General features: G+C 36.0%; 1 protein-coding gene across 1 annotated transcript in view; it reads right to left on the reverse strand.

Annotated features, from left to right (window-relative positions):
• Positions 1–12,547: 12,547 nt before the first annotated feature.
• Positions 12,548–17,081, reverse strand: part of LOC149141977 (uncharacterized) — a 33,928-nt gene continuing 29,394 nt past the window's right edge. Inside the window, exon 3 of the mRNA XM_089448549.1 lies at positions 12,548–13,246. Coding sequence (XP_089304675.1) covers positions 13,020–13,246 — 227 coding nt within the window. The 3' untranslated portion in view covers positions 12,548–13,019. The remainder of the gene's footprint in view (positions 13,247–17,081) is intronic.

Raw genomic sequence — 17,081 nt, forward strand, 5'->3', positions numbered from 1 at the left:
AAAACCAATAGGATTTAAGATGATGATGTCAACCATGGGGGATGATTCACCATTTTTGGAGTAAAAAAGTACAAAGATTAAAAAATAATAAAATAATAAAACTACTTTTTCAACTTATCTCCCTAAGTTTTTACTCAAATTTTGAGCGGGAGTACTCGTTGGATGAAAATTTTAATTCCTCATCCAAGGATTACTCATGTTGCATACTTTTAAAGGACCATACTACACAAAAAAAATAGAAATACATGAAAAATCATGATTGCAAACACATTTTTCATGTATTTCTCATTTTTCATGCAGCAAGGTCGATCGAAAGTATGCAACGGGTACTCTTTGGATGAGGAATCAAATTCTGCATCCAACCAGTGTTTCCGCTTGAAATTTGAGTAAACCCATAGGGAGATAAGTTGAAAATACGAGTTGAAAAAATAGTTTTGTCTTTTTTCCCTCTAAAATTTGATGATGTAATCTAATCTTATTTTATATTTCCACTATTATTTTATAATTTCCTTACGAGGCCCATTTTAGACCTCAAAATTCCCCTAATGTTTATTTCTATGTAATTGCATATGTTGATGTATAATAGTGTAGATCTGAATGATGCAATGATGATATGGGGTGAACTTAATGTATTAATGATGAAATGCAACTAGGATATCAAAGAACAATGTTGCCCTATGAAAAATTAACATGCTATCAGAGCTAGGCTAAAGAAAAAGTCATGGAGATCACCCCGATGATGACACCATTGATGGAAGCAAGAAGAGGATCATGGAGACCTAAAAGAATTATAGGGTTTGAAGATAACCCTAGGCATCTTGATTATTAGGGTTTGATGGATTCTATGAGGTTAGGGTTGAAAAGAAAACCTTGGTTTATGGAAACCATATGAGATATGGAACCTAGTTGGTCAATGTGAAGATGCTCAAGCCGTAGATGGGATAATCCCTCGCAGATGTGGTTGAATACTTGAAGACAACATTGGTATATGTACCATGGACAATGATGGCTCTTGAATCTTGGTTCAAGAGGGATAGGATCGCCTCTCATTGAAGATAAGTATTTCTTGACTTATGATGCATCCTATTTGTTATACTTATGACTCTGATGATTATGTTTGTTACTTCCTGCATATGTATTTGAGTATATGGATGTGTCTAACTTCCTTGATGAAATGTGATGAGTAGATCATTCTTGAGGATCATTTTGAGATGCAGATCTAGAAAGAGACAAAGAGGTACTTGATGAAAACATGACAAAGTGATTTAAGTGGCCTATGTCTAATGAAAAGGTCCACAGGTAATATCGCACGATAGGCATGGTATGTTTCAGCTATTGGCTCAGTAAGCCCCAAGGTATGATGAGAATGTCTCTTTCTTTAATGGCTCATACATGTATATGAAAGTGACTTGGATCTATGTCTCCTATAATGAAATGTTGCTCCTAGTGATGAACATTTCTGATCTTCTTGAATTCTATAAGGCTATCTAATGTTGATGCATTGGTACACTTGATGTTTGGCTAACATCTATGATCTATCTATTGGATATCTTGATCCTATAAAGAAGGCTAGCACCTTGGCTCTAGAAAATTATAGTCTTGATACTTGTCATGATGAATTTCATATAGGAGTATAGTTCATTGACTCCTATACATGAGTTTGTTAGTAATTCTTGTGATAAGCATGATCAAATCATATGGAAAGAGCGATTGACACTCTTGTTGTTTTGATAAAGCGTTATTGAATGACCTAACTTGATCATATTGGTCTTGAGGAACTTAGTAACCTTGATGTGAGAAGTATAAGTGTAATATTGATAAGTAGATCTCTTACTAACTATGGTCGTGATGGAGTGACTTGATAGAAAGTGTTATTGTGTTCATAATATTTGAGATATGATATTGCATCTATCTAGTGCTTTGAGTCTAACCTTTGACGAAAGATTGATGTCATGATGTTGATAGCCACATGGTTATGATCTAACAGATCTATTGTTGCATGACTCAAGTAGAGACAGGTTTCTTACATGAATGAAGATGAATGATGCAGATCCCCAGTAAGAGGGATAATCTCTTCTAAATATTATTAGCCTTACTACTATTTGTATTCTATGTTGCTGAAGTATGATTTATATGCATCTAACAATATTGATCTACAACAGAGGCTTAGCCCATACAAAAATTAAGGTTTCTTCTCCAGACACAGTCACAGATATACGAGATCTCATCCCTGGACACACGCATGCTAAGGCCTAGATAGCGTCCAAGCATCTAAAGTTGCTCTCATGCTATCTTGAAGGGAGTGACCAAAGGTTTGATTGTTGTTGACCATCATCTGAAGCTTTCTGAAGGTGTTTGAATTCTGAATCAAAGTATCTCTAACATATTTTACCATTGTTAATTGATTTCTAAATTTGTTAGGTTAAATTGTTGATCACATAATGAAGTATTGTCACCTGGAAGATATATGTGTTGCAGATAGCAAGATATGCAAGTAGGAAAAGCTTGAATGTTTGCCATAACATAAACATGCAGACTGAACTTGTGTTTGCAAGTGACCAAGACATACATATAGATATGTCACTATGTTTGTGCTATAAGAGGATGGCATGATTTGGCATTACTGGTATATATGAAAAGTGTTTTGACATGATGTTTGACAATAACTTTGAATTGATGATTGAGATGTGCTTTGACTATAGATCTCTCTACAATAGTAATTTGGACTAGACCTGATGTCTAGTGATCTGATTTGACAATTGTTAATTTGTCGTGATATCAGCACTATGTGGGCATGATGACTTATGTGGGTATTTGGATATTGGCCTCCTTGTTCTTATCACAATGGTTGAAACAATGATAGTTGTGATTCGGCATGAAAGTGGAACTTTCATGACTAATCCTTGGTGTATTCATTTGCACCCACTGACAAAAATCACTGGTTTTATGATTATGAGAATAACTTAATAAAAATTGGATTGATAATGCATGGTTGATGACAACTTGTTAGTCATGATTTGATATGAGCTCCACCTGTCTCCTGGTTGAAAGAATTGATAATGTGATATTGATGACTTTGATAATGGTCGTGATCTAGCTTCTAAACTCTAATGAGTTGACTTTGTTGTTGATGGTACAACATTGAGTTATGTAAGGATGATTATGTTGGCTTAGCAAGGCATTATGCTTAGAGAATTGCAATCCAGATATGTCTAGATTTGACATTTATCTGATGAAGTCAGGATGATGAGTTCCAAGGTATGGCTTTGATATTGATTATGGTTTTGGTTTTATCCTGATGTTTTACTTGTGACAGGTGATGAGCCTCTGATGATCTAAATCAGAGGGAGATGGCTTATGAAGCTTGAAATGATGTACCATGGCATTATGAATCGATTTCTGGAATTTGGAAAAGAAATTCCATATTGCAAAGCTATTGGAAAATGTTTTTGAATAATGAAAATTGCAAATCCTTGGATACTCTAATTTGAAGTTCAAGATGTTGTTGAACTTGACATGGCATCTGACAATTGAAGCATTGATGTTCTATTTTGAACATCCATATGTATAAGTATGATGTGCATAGAACCTGAATAAATTCATGAGTGAGTTTCTTCACTTACATAGATTTTCCGTCGAGCATGCTTTGAAATATCTGCATGAGGTATTCTATTTTTAGAATGAGATATTTCTCCTATGATATGTATTTGCATAGATGTATTACTGATATTTGAGATTGTTTGGATGTTTCTTTAGTATGCGATCTTCCATGATGTCTTGGATGAGAGGTCCATAGCGTGACCGAGGTTGATCATGATGTTGCTAACATGGCTAGCTGTGAGGCAGGATACGGAAGCTCCTTAGAGAGTTGTTTGAGCATGATCTAGATATGACATGGATACGTTGTGATGATCCAATTGGCAGTATGTCCCATATTTATAGTTGGGACCGAGATACTTTCATATATTGAGATAGTGCAGTTGTTAGAAACAAGCTCAGGGTTTTGGTTGGAACCTCCTTAAGAGGGAGGATGATTATGGTATCCTTCTGGATTTATGTGATGATATGTGATTTGACATTATATTTGATTTAGTGTTCTGTATGAACAGGAAACAGCTGTTATTGAGACAAGCAGATGGAAGATATTCTCTCAAAGGCATCTTGGTTTTCAAAGAGCATCCCCTCCAAATGAGGGGCAGCATTGATCGAGGACACTGAGCCAACTCTTCCTACCATGTTTGAGCTCCCAGGGTGAGGAATTGAGATGGAGGGCTCCTGGGGTTGAGGGAACTTTGGACAATAGGTTTTTACCCTATCTATATAGGGAGTTACCCCTAATTTTTACCCACAGGGTTGGAGTTGTAGCTCGCCCTACCTTGGTCTTAGAAAATTATACCCCAGTTGGCATCCTAGCCACAAGTAGGGCTTGTTGAGAATATTACCCTAATTTTTACCCACAGGGTTGGAGTTGTAGCTCGCCCTACCTTGGTCTTAGAAAATTATACCCCAGTGGGCATCCTAGCCACAAGTAGGGCTTGTTGAGAATATTTCTCCTCATTTGGCCAACAAGTTGAGGGTATCCTTAGGGGTGTACAACCAAAGGCGATTTTGATGCAGGTGTTCTACCACATTACTATTATGGATCATTGATGAGAAGATCAGTAGACAATAGGATGGGATGAGATGACTCGATATGATTTCGGGTTGAGGGTATAACTCCCCGATGAAATTCCATGGTTGAGCGTTTACTCCCCTATGTGATGAGGTATCCTATTGCTCGATATGGGTGGAAGCTATTTCTCCCCAATATAGTTCCAGGTTGAGATATTCTCCCTAATGGTATGCTCTCTGATGAAAACATTCCAGATAGCAACCCACCAATAGGGATTCCAGATATCATCCTAATGGAGAGAGGGTGGTAACTTGAGCTCCCCTCCGGTATCAAATTCTTCTTCTTCTAGATCCTAGAATGTTCAGCATATGAGTAGGAACAATCAAGAGATAAGCAAAAATATGCAAAGGATAGATCAAGATGTACAATGATGATTTTTTATGATGATACACTCGAGATGGACATGGCACAATGACTACATGATAGAGATGATCCGTGATGATACGTGACGACACTCGATGATTCCATAATGGCATATTTTTCGATGGACAAATATTGGCAAGTGGAATTCTCCCTAGTTGAGAGGGGGTGTTAATTTTGGCAACTGTGGTAACATTCCACCTTGGACAACTCAAATGACAGAGATAATGATTGCATTTGATTCCTCTTTTCGGAAGATCACCCAATTTGGTTAAGCGGAAGTTGAGTTATGAATTATTTTATTCATACATACATTATGGAATGGATCAACCTTAACTGCTTAGGTAAGTCTTAACCCCAAGTGATCCCTCAGGAAATCCTATAAATAGAAGAGACCTAAAGATCATTTGGACACATATTTTCTTCTCTTTTGTCTTGGTTCGTACAGGTTCGATGGAAGGAGTTTGCTCAAGGGTCTGAAATCATAGGCAAAAGGTTCGCTCTGGGTTAAGGTATTCTGGATCTCGGTCGTTGGAACAGAGCAGGGAATTCTGGTCCCTAGCCGCATGCACATAAGCCTATGAGAGCAACTATAGACCCTTGGACACTGGCGCAGAGGCTTATGGGAGAAAATATGGGTTTAGAGGCAGATCAAAAGGTTCCAGTCCCTAGTCTCTTACACAAAATAGTCCTGGGAGCGAACAGGACATCAGGGTCACTCGCATAGCAATAGTAAGGGAGTGACTCTGGGTTTTAGTAGTATTATGCCACAGTCACATGCATGAAGGCTTCCTAAGAGCGACTCTGCAGTCACAGTCGCTTGCATACATTATTCGAGAGAGCGACCCAAGAGTTTTGGTCGCATACAGACAATTTGGATGAGAGCAACCTGAGTTCACATCTAGGGTTTGACATCTTAGCTTCAATGGACTTTAGTGATCTAATATATCTGCGTTTCTCTCTATTGTTGTACACATTTGTAGATCTATAGACATGATTTGTTATTTTCTGTTGCAAACATATTTATTGGGCTCATTGACAATGACAGCAGTGCTCAATAGTGTTCGTCACAGTGGCAACAGTATACAACAGTTGACATCAATTTGTGATAGCACATTATAGCCATCAGTATGAGGGTTCTAATTCCTAGCATGATTAGATATGTTTCATAGATATCATTATTATTTTGCTGCATAGACAAAGTTATGGATCATTATACTCTCTCTCGTTGCATCATTTGATGACGATCTAAGAAGAAGAAGATTTGCAAGGGTTTTCCCCATAGTAGGTTTTTCCCTGGTCTTGGACCAATCTTGGTGTTTCTATATGTGTGGATGCTTTTCTTCTATTATTCCTTTTATGTTTCGTTGCATTGATGATGTTTGTGATGTTGTTTCTATCGATGTAATTGCAGATGCTAATGTATAATGGTGTTGATCTGAATAATGCAATGATGATATGGGGTGAACTTAATGTATTAATGATGAAATGCAATTATCATAACAAAGAACAATGTCGCCCTATGAAAAATTAACATACTTATCTTATTAAATTTCTCAACAACTGAGATTGGGACTTCAACTTGCCACCCAAACATAGACAAGTTGCAGCCAAGTCTTTCATACAGTTGTCACCTCTTATCCAGATTCCAAAGTTTGAGGTGGAGTGCTTTCATATGAGTTTAAAACCAATAGTATCAGCTGAAACAAGGTGTCTCGAGGCTACCTCACCTCCACCCACCAATTATCAAAACAAATAAACACAATAAACCACTTTACTCGCATACAGCCATCATCCACTCAGAGGATTAAACCAATATCATCCACTAAAACAGGGTGTCTCAAGGCCACACTACCTTCACCCACCAATTATTCAATGATTTCACATCAAACATGGAACATTATCCTTTATACAGAGGGACTTGCAGCATCCCAACATCTCTAGTGATTTAGACGTGGAGACTCAATTCAGATGTGGAGATAGATATATAGTTAATAACGTGGAGGTTTTATAAGCTATGTTACCTTGGGAGGAATAAGAGTGCACTTTCCAGCAACTTCTCAATGGAAATCCCACATGTGCCAACCCAATCTCATGGAACTACCATCATGTGTTATCATCCCACTAGCCATGGGTGCCTCCACCGCTCAGAAGTTGTCACCAGCACAATCTCTAGTAGGTTTATCAACCCTGTAAGGCACAACCATTGTTCAGTGATTATCAATCAGCAAGCCCTCATGGATTTCTCAACTGGACTATCATCTGAGCTCACTTTGTGATTATCAACCAGCAAGTTTTCACGAGTTTCTCAGTTGTGTTATTGTCAGAGTTCACTCTACTTCTTGAATTCTCTTAGTCCTCTTATCTTTCCTTCCCTCTCGGCAATTCAACTTGCTCATCAAGGGCCTCTCGGCCTCCTCTTTTCCGTGTTCCCCTCTTCGTTTGTGCACATGAATCGTGTATCATTTCACAAACCTTCTTGACCTCCTTTCTCTATACAACAAAAGCCTCTCATGGTCGTTCTTTCTTTTTGTGCATCGCCTCCATCTCCTTAGCACGTGAGAACATCTCCCTCTAGAATGCTCCCCTCTCCTCCACTTGTTTTCATGCTTTCCTAACAGACCAACCATATGTCATTTTTCCAAAGCTTCACATGGTCAACCTTTGAATAGCACAACACATGCTACTTTTAAATTTTTGTCCTCTTCTTGCTTATGGTTAGGGCTATAGGACACATGGGCTTGTCCTCTTCTTTTCAGTCAAATTTATTGCCCAAACATCCCATTTAAAACCACTCAGCCAACTAAGACCAATATTTAAAACAACCCATTCCTCAAGAAATATATTTCCTCAAGCAACTGGAATTTGTGTCCCCCTTCTCTCAACCTTTTAAATTATAATTACATAATTACAAGGGGGAATCAACCCACAAGGGATGTCACACCTAGTCTAAGGTTGGATAATTACTTTGATCTATATTATTCCATGACAAGTGGTGGGTATCCTTGTATTTGACTATCAAGCATTTATGTAAAGTGACAAACCTTACATTTTGAGTGTGTGTACAAATTTTTGTATTAATTACAAAAATAGCATTACTCATTTACTATAGCATTGCTACAACTTATTTCCACGACTGTGGTCATACAAATAGAAGATAAGTGACATAATCAAATGGAAACAAGCACATCATTTCCCTCTTGAAGAACGTTTCCTGACTAGGGGAATCCATATGTTTGAATGATATTTTCCTAACCCATGTAATTGTTATAGTGTAATTATTTCAATAGCATCTCACACAAATATATCTTGATATATTACTTAAAATAATCTCAATTAATGAAAATATTGCTCCTAAATTCATTTGTTGTTATTAGACTTGATGATTCAACATCTAAAAATGATTCAACAGCTAAAAATGCAAGTTATGATAGTTATTTTGGTTGAACATAACTAAAACATTTACAACGAACAATTAACAAGTGTTAGATCAATCAATATTTTTGTTTGGTTTATGGATAAATTATTGCAATACGACAATAATGAACAATCTCCGTGGTGGAATTTTCCACAATTAATTTTAGACCCACAAAATTGAGTATGAAAGTTATATATATATGATGGAAAAACTTATGTATGTTGAAATACGCAACATTCTTTAGAAGTGGATGAAGAATTGAGTGAAAAACATCTTTGCGATTTTTTTCGGAGGAATAAATATATTTAATTCTACCCATATATGGTTTTGTTTCAAAGTGTAAAAGGCATTCCTATTTCTTTGTTATGAATGAGAAATATAGAACTCATTACAATCATTGCTATGTTTAGTTGTGAGCAAGAAAAATCATGTTTATTGTACCATCGAACATAGAGGTATTTAAGTGCAAGGGGTGTGACTAACCGTGACAGTGTTGTATGTTAGCATCTACGAGCACTATAATGCTAACATGGCAATATGATGAAAATCAGTGTGTCATTGCAGCGTTAAAACACATCTTGTTCACGAGATAATGCACCTTGTAGATATATAGTATATGAAGTGGGATTGAGGTTTCCAATTAAATAATGAAAAAGAACTCAATTTATATAACTTAACCAATATTAGTTAAATGTAATATTTGTAATTACCAATGATTACAAAAATTAGTAGTTGTAGTCATAAGTTTTGTTATGTATTTTAGAAGTATGAATGTCACTAAAGGGTAACCAATATAGATTCATGTTAATCCCAGAAATATCAATTGTCAAGAGGGAACAAATCTTTTAGGTGCAAATCTCTTTTACAATGCAAAACTTAAAGAAAGGTTTGCACTTTGAGATATTTGATCCCTCTTGACACTTGATCCGAATCAATGTGTCATTGCAGCGTTAAAATACATCTTGTTCACAAGATAGTGTACCTTGTAGATATATAGTATACGAAGTGGGATAAGAACCTATAGGTTCAAGGATTAGAATCATCATCGAAGTTTCCAATTAAATAATGGAAAAGAACTCAATTCATATAATTTAACAAATATTAGTGAAATATAATACTTGTAAGTGCGAATGATCACAGTTATTAGTAGTTGTAGTGATAAGTTTTGTTATGTACGCTAGAGTATGAATGTCACTAAAAGGTAACCAATATAGATCCATTTTAATCCCAAATATTTCAAGCATCGAGAGGGATCAAATCCTTTAAGGTGCAAATCTCTTTTACAATGCAAAACTTAAAGAAAGGTTTGCACTTGGAGATATTTGATCCCTCTTGACACTTGATAGATTCAAGGTTTATATATATATATATATATCATGTGTCAAGTCCACGCTAAGCATGGAATGAATTATGCATCTCCTTCATCTTGACCAACACACCAATAAATGTTTTAACCATAAGAAATTTTCCATCTTCATTTGTTTTATATAACATATATAATATATAGTAGACATTGAAATATCTTACTCAACATCACCATTGATATATTTTATTCATGATCCACATTGTCCACATTAAAATGTTTTTTTATTATTAATATATTTTTAAATACATGTCTCCCTAATATTGGGAAGTATAAAGCATATATTTGGGATCCTCTCTCTCTCTCTATCTCTATATATATATATATATATATATAAACTACATTGAATTTCTTTCCGTTATTGAATTTTTTTAATGCAACATACTAACTTTGTACTAAAAATTGAATAAATTACATATTTCTCTCATAACGTAAAATGAAAATATCACACAAATTTTCATTTCAATTACTTTATCTCTATAGAAAATTATGTTATTTGAAATGAATACTGAAATATATTTTTTTGGACACCTTATGTAGACAAAATAAGTTACACATTTTCTTCATACTAAATTTTAATATCAATATTATTTTTTAAATACCACATGTTAACTCCATATTGTATTGAATAGTGAGAATTACACATCTCCCTCATATTACTGAATATCAAGTAATTATAGATGAAGTTAGAAATATGTTTCCTTTCAATTACTTAATTTTTCTATATAAATTTAATATAAAATTAAGATGAAAATTAAAATATTTTGTTTATGATTGAGATTTCTTTTTTTGTTATCACAACCTTTTACATTGTTAATGCAAGTATTATTTTATTATTTTTAAATAGACCATCGTAAAACAATATCTCCATATACTAAAGTGTAAAATAACTCTAAACCCAATTAAAAAAAAAAAAAAAAACAATCTAGACAGAGCCTTGAATTTACACTTTTTTTCTCCAAGTTGAACAACGATTCAATAGAGGTACCGACAATATGGTATCGCATGGTAATTGGGTAGCAAGGATATGGAATTAGAACTAGTCACGAGATTTGAAAAAATTAATTAGCATAACTAGCTTTTGAATTAAAACTTGAAATGAACTTTATGCGCCTTCTTTCTGAAAATTCTTGAAACATTTCACTTGGGAGGCATGTTCAAAGTGATAAGAAGCATCCCAGTTCATTGACAGTTGTGTGTCTAATGTCTACCGGCTGATTTTTACACTTCCGGATAAATATATATCTCACGCAAACAAGATTTGCACGCTGCTCAGAGCTTCGAATGATCTCACATCCAAGAGTACTTTATTAAGAAATTTTACACGCCTAATTAACTTGCAAAATATCATGGCACCACAGAAAATCTTTCCAAAAAATTACAATGCAGAACTAACGCAATCTAGAGTATCAACTTTCAGCTAGCAAGTATAACAGTAGTTCAGTAGTTCTCAAGACAAATATTGGTAACCACCAAATGAATGATAGATTGTGCTGTAGTGATTTTATTTGCATATGACAGAATTAGTTTTCACAATGCTCATGACCTATGGCTATGATAAATGGGAAAATAAATGATCTTGTACACTTTCTACTCTCTAGTCATCTAATCATCTGTAACAAGATTTTGAGGGCAGAAACAATTCTGAAGATTTCCACTGCTTCAAGAAAGATTCAGATGTATTTATATAATGCATGTCAGTAATTCATCATGCGCCAATCTGTTGTTCTGAGTGAATATATTTTCCACCATTCAGGGAATATTTTTTTATATTCTACTTATTTTTAGTACACTCATAGTTTTTCCCTTTTATTATTTGGTCTATTTCCATCTTGGGGCCTCAATGCCAATTAAATTGTTACCATTTTAAAAAGGCTATTATCCCAGAGTATCATTATTCTAATGTTTATAAGCTATTACTATTTCTCTAATAACATGTCTGGTTTATCAAACCAATCTATTAAAACAATGAGAGAACTTCCAAAACATTTCATTGATAAAGATCGACTCTGACACTAGTAATTAGTCCACAAGTAAATTGCTATAGAAGTTGAGACATAAACATTGACCATCCCACAAAAAACTCAGGTGAAGCTACTAAGCAGAAGACATCTCTCATAGATAACCTATGTTGCATGAGTTTCTGGAACGTGGGAATGTTGGGAACTTGGTTACGGGTGTTGGGAACGGCTAGAAGTTTCCCCAAAATTCACAGGAAATTGCTAATCGGGAACGGTAATATTATATAATAAAAAAAATAAAAACATAAAAATAAAAAATATATAATTATATAATAATCAAAATTAATATTAAATCAAAATATTCCAATATTAAAATCAATTTAAATATTTAATCTCTCTGATATATAAATATATTCTCTGGGTGCCTCTCTTCCTGAATCTCTCCCTTTTATATATATAAAATATTAAAATGTCAAGTTCATTATCAATTTTCTGACACATGACCAGTATTTGAAACAATCTGCCTTAAAAATACAAAGAAACAATTTTACCTATGTTTCTCTAGTTATTCTTATGAGAAAAAGTGAAGCGACTCTAATGGTTAAGCATTGACTGCCACATACAATATGCACACAATCTTTTGCTATACATATACATAAACAAAAAAATAAATACTCATAAGCATGACATCCCAGATATCGCCCTTACATTTAGGTGTCACACGCTTCCTTAACCCATCAAGAGATTGCTCCAGTTTCTCAATTAAGGATATCGGTGTTAAGGATGTTTTTGGCCTTTCTTCTTGCGAAGGTTTCAACAAAGCCTCATGTTTTGTGGGCAGTTCAACATATTTGTCTACATGCTTTGTATTCCCCAACCCCAGAGAATGCGGGAACTCCAAAAAAACTGTCTTCAAAGCTATCGAAACTTTCCCAAGCTCACATTGCAGCTCCCACAGAAAAGGGAATGTTCCCATACAGTTCCAAAGCTTCCGGGAGCGCGGGAACCACTAGAACGGGTTTCCCACCTCTAGGGAGCGGTTCCCATGTAACAGAGTAAATAACCCATTGTTTAGAAATTAATCTTGTTATCTTTAGATTGAATGCAATTCAAATTAAGAGACAGTTAAAGTTTCAAATTTTAATCTCTCCAGACTGCTCCTCCATTCAATTAAAACAAGCTTATGAATATCAGAATCCAAAGCTGACTAGCTATTGAAAACACAAAAAAGGCATAATTGCACCCTTAAGACTGGGTTATTGCAGCTTCCAAAGGTCTAGTTCCCATTATTTTACATATAGGAAAACTGTCATCTCCACTAAGAAGCTTTAATGAAGGATGCACATTAATATCCCGTACATGCAGTTTTTCACCAATGTCCAAATTGCTCAAGTCAATATCGATATAAGGAGGGATAAGATCCGCAGGGCAAAGATATTCAATGGTTTTCTTTATCGTATTGAGATAGCCACCTGCCAGAGAGAGATCAGAACAGAGATCCATTAACTAAAAATATTATTTAGATAAAATTATGGTGTGTTGGAAACTGTCAAACTATATATTCCACAAAATTAATAGTCTTTGAACAGCCATTAAATTCTAAAAGCATATAATGGAACTTTTGTTGCAAAGAATCACCAGAGCTGAGATGATGTCATTCCTTGATGGATTCCCTGGTTACAACCGGCTCATAGTAAAAAGTGATGATAAGCACAAGACAGCCTTTGTTACACCTTAGGGTACCTTATGAATATCGAAGAATGCCAATTGGACTAATCAATGCAGATGCTACATTCCAAAGCGCCATGGATTATGCTTTCAAAGACATCATGAGAAAGATTATCGAAATTTACCAAGATGATTTGACGGTATACTCCAAGCAGAGGGCACCCCACATATCTCATCTTAAACAGATTTTTGAGAGGTGCAGGCAATACCATATATCACTCAAACCAAAGAAGACGATTTTCGGTACTACCTAGGGAAAGCTGCTTGGTCAGATTGTTTCCAAAGAAGTTGTTAGAGTGGATCCCAAGCAAATCAAAGGAATCAAAGAAATTGCTCCACCAAGGCACCAAAAATCTCTCCAATCTTTCTTTGGGAAGATCAATTTCATTAGAAGGTCCATTCCCAACTTTACAGAAATTACCAAACCATTGACTAGGTTATTAAAGAAAAATGCTCCTTTCAAATGGGATGAAGATGCCAAATCAGCATTCAGTAACATCAAAGAAGCCATAATAAGGTCACCGGTAATTGTAAGTCCTGATGATTCTAGAGATTTCATTGTATTTTCTTTTGCTTCTAATGAAACTATTGCAGGTATCCTTCTCCAAAAGAATGAACAAGGTGAAAAACAACTTCTAGCCTTTATGAGCAACACACCTAGAGACTCAGAACTAAATTGTGCTATTATGGAAATGTAGGCATATGCCTTGGTCGAATCACTTAAGCATTTCAGAACATATATTGGATACAATAAAATGATTTGCTAAGTTCCACATCCGGCAGTCTCCCGAAGGATCTCTCTCTCAGCAAGATTGTTTGGGAACCCTAGGCAAGTGGGTGTCAAAGATACAGGAATATGATTTGGAAATTAAACCCACTAAGCTCATAAAAGGCCAATGGTTAGCTCAACTTATGAGAAAAGGAAATGTATAAGCATTGGGAATGAAGGATGACGCATGTACCTTAGTATGTGCCACAACCAACGAATTAGAAGGATGTGGTTGGTACAGCGACATCATTTCTATCTCAAGAACCTTTCATCACCAAAACATCTTCCTCTACATAAGAAAAGGTCATTGAGATTGAGAGCAGCAAAGTATTGTTTGATTGAGCAGGGACTTGGTTGGAAGAATCCCAATGGATTGGTCGTTAAATGTGTCAGTCCAGATGAAGTCACCAAGTTGACAAAAGAAATGCATGAAGGCTTATGCAGAGGACATTATTCGGAAAAGAACACCACACAAAAAATTCTTAGATCGAGTTATTATTGGCCTACAATGTTTACAGATGTCCACAAGTTCATTAGAGAGTGTGTCGCCCATGTCAGTTTTTCACAGGAAAGAAGTTGGTAGCACTCCCTCTTCAACCAGTTGTAGTGAAAGCTCCTTTCCAACAATGGGGCCTAGACTTCATAGGAGAATTCACGGAAAAATCAAGTAATGGTCACTGACGGATCTTAACCGCTATAGATTATTGCACCAGGTGGGTAGAAGCAATCCCCACAAAAAAAGCAACCGATTCAGTGGTAATGGATTTAGTAGAAGACAGAATTTTCACAAGATTCAGGTTCCAAGTAAGATTACTATTGACAATGTCGTAGTATTCAGTTCAGCAGCAATGACTACATTAAGCTTTGATTATGGCACTGTTCTATCTCATTCTTCCAATTATTACCCCCAGGGTAATGTATTAGTAGACTCAAGCAACAAGAATCTCATGACAATAATCAAAGGAACAGTTGGCGACAATAAGAAGTGTTGGGATAGTAATATTGAAAATGCTTTATGGCTTGATAGAATCACAAAGAAAGACTCCACTGGCTAAAGCCCATTTAAGCTAGCTAGTCTATGGGATGGATGTTACATTTCCCATTCACTTCAAGCTTCCCATATTCAAATTATGCAGTAGCACTTCATTGATTGGGATGGCTTGTAGCAATGGATCAATCAAATTATGGAACTTGATGAAAGGCAAAGGCATGCTTGTGATCACCTATGGAAAATTCAAACCAACACAAAGAAGTTCGATAAGAAGGCTCGCCAACATAACTTTCAAAAGGGGTTTGGTCCTCTTGTGGAACAAGAAAAAAGTGAAAAACCAGGTAAACATGGTAAGTTTGAAAGTTTATGGTTATGACCTTATATGATTGATGAGATTGTAGGTACAAATTCTTTCCATCTATGACATCCGGACAGTGAGAAGCTCCCCTTGCCCATGAATGGGCAAGCCTTAAAACTATTTTATCCAAGTAATATCTAATGCCGCTAAGGCATCCTCAGGTAGAGTAAAAGTTTTCTTTTCTTTGTAAACTTGTGTGGTTTGAGTCATTGATGTTATTACATTGCAAGTTAGATTAGTTTGTTTTCGTAGAATTTGATACTTGTTTTTGGTCTCATGGATGCAAGTTTTTGAGTGATGGACATTTGGAGATTTTGAGGTTCTCAAGCGCCCCCGAAAAGAGCACTTGTCCTACAGTTGGAGCCAGATGTTACCCCTATTTTAGTAGGGGCACTCTAGATATTTTTTTACCACGCCATATAAGCCCAAATGATGTGTGCCTTATAGCCTTATAAAGCCATGTGGGTGTGTGTTATTTTGTGAAAGTGACTCTTAGATCCCCATTGGTGTGGACAACCATGGCTACTCCTAGTATCATTTGTTTCATGATCTGTCTATCTTTGTGGCATTGTTGACTTCCCCCTGGTGGGCAGTAACTCCCTGCCTTGATGGGTATTCTTATACCCTGGGATGGTCTGTGGGTATCATGGAGTAGGCATTACTAGGACTCATGGTTTAAGGGAGCACTTGCATCAATAAAGCCTTGTAAGGGTGATCACCATATGTACTTTTCCCTGACATTATCCCTTCTAATCCCGGTGCACCCCCTACCCCACATGTGCCATGTGCCTTATGTATTTTGCATTCCCCTTTGGCCTTGGATTTGCATCCTGATAGTCTCACAGTTCCCAATGCATTTGCATCTCCTTAGGCTACATGTTACGTGTCTTGAGGCAAAGAAGGTGTCCATTTGATTCTCTATGCCAAGATGGAGCATTTGTCTGATGCAGTCAAAAAAGCCCTCATAGATATCTAGTTATAGTAGTGGACCCATTTTTGGGACAAGGGGGCTTTCCATGCAGCTTTACACCAACAACATTAGAAGGCAAGTGATGAAGTGGACAAGGAAGATATAGCAAGTAGGTGATATGTACAAGCCAAACCAGCCCAACATTCAAGTCGAGATGACATATTCAAGCATTTATTCCACACGTGGGCATGATGTCATCATCTTTGGGCCTATTCAATGGAGTAAAGAAGGAATATGTGGGCAAATGATGGAATGTTGAAGCTTAATTGTGCAAATTGGAGCCCCCAAGGGCTAATTGTCAAGTATCAAGTCCAAATTACTCAAAGAAAGGGTCGAGATCCTTCAAGTCAAGTTGGCCACTAGCATTCCAAGGAAGATAAGGAAGCTGAATTCTTCAAGGAAGCGAGAAAGGTCCATCCAAGGTAGACATTGAGGCATAAAATGAGCAAGTTAGCCCCAAAGTCTAAAATAAGAAAAATAAAGTCAATTCA

This window comes from Pinus tabuliformis, chromosome X, assembly GCF_031772625.1.
Source record: "Pinus tabuliformis cultivar Carrire ecotype Pingquan chromosome X, CPIR1, whole genome shotgun sequence".
Taxonomy (NCBI): domain Eukaryota; kingdom Viridiplantae; phylum Streptophyta; class Pinopsida; order Pinales; family Pinaceae; genus Pinus; species Pinus tabuliformis.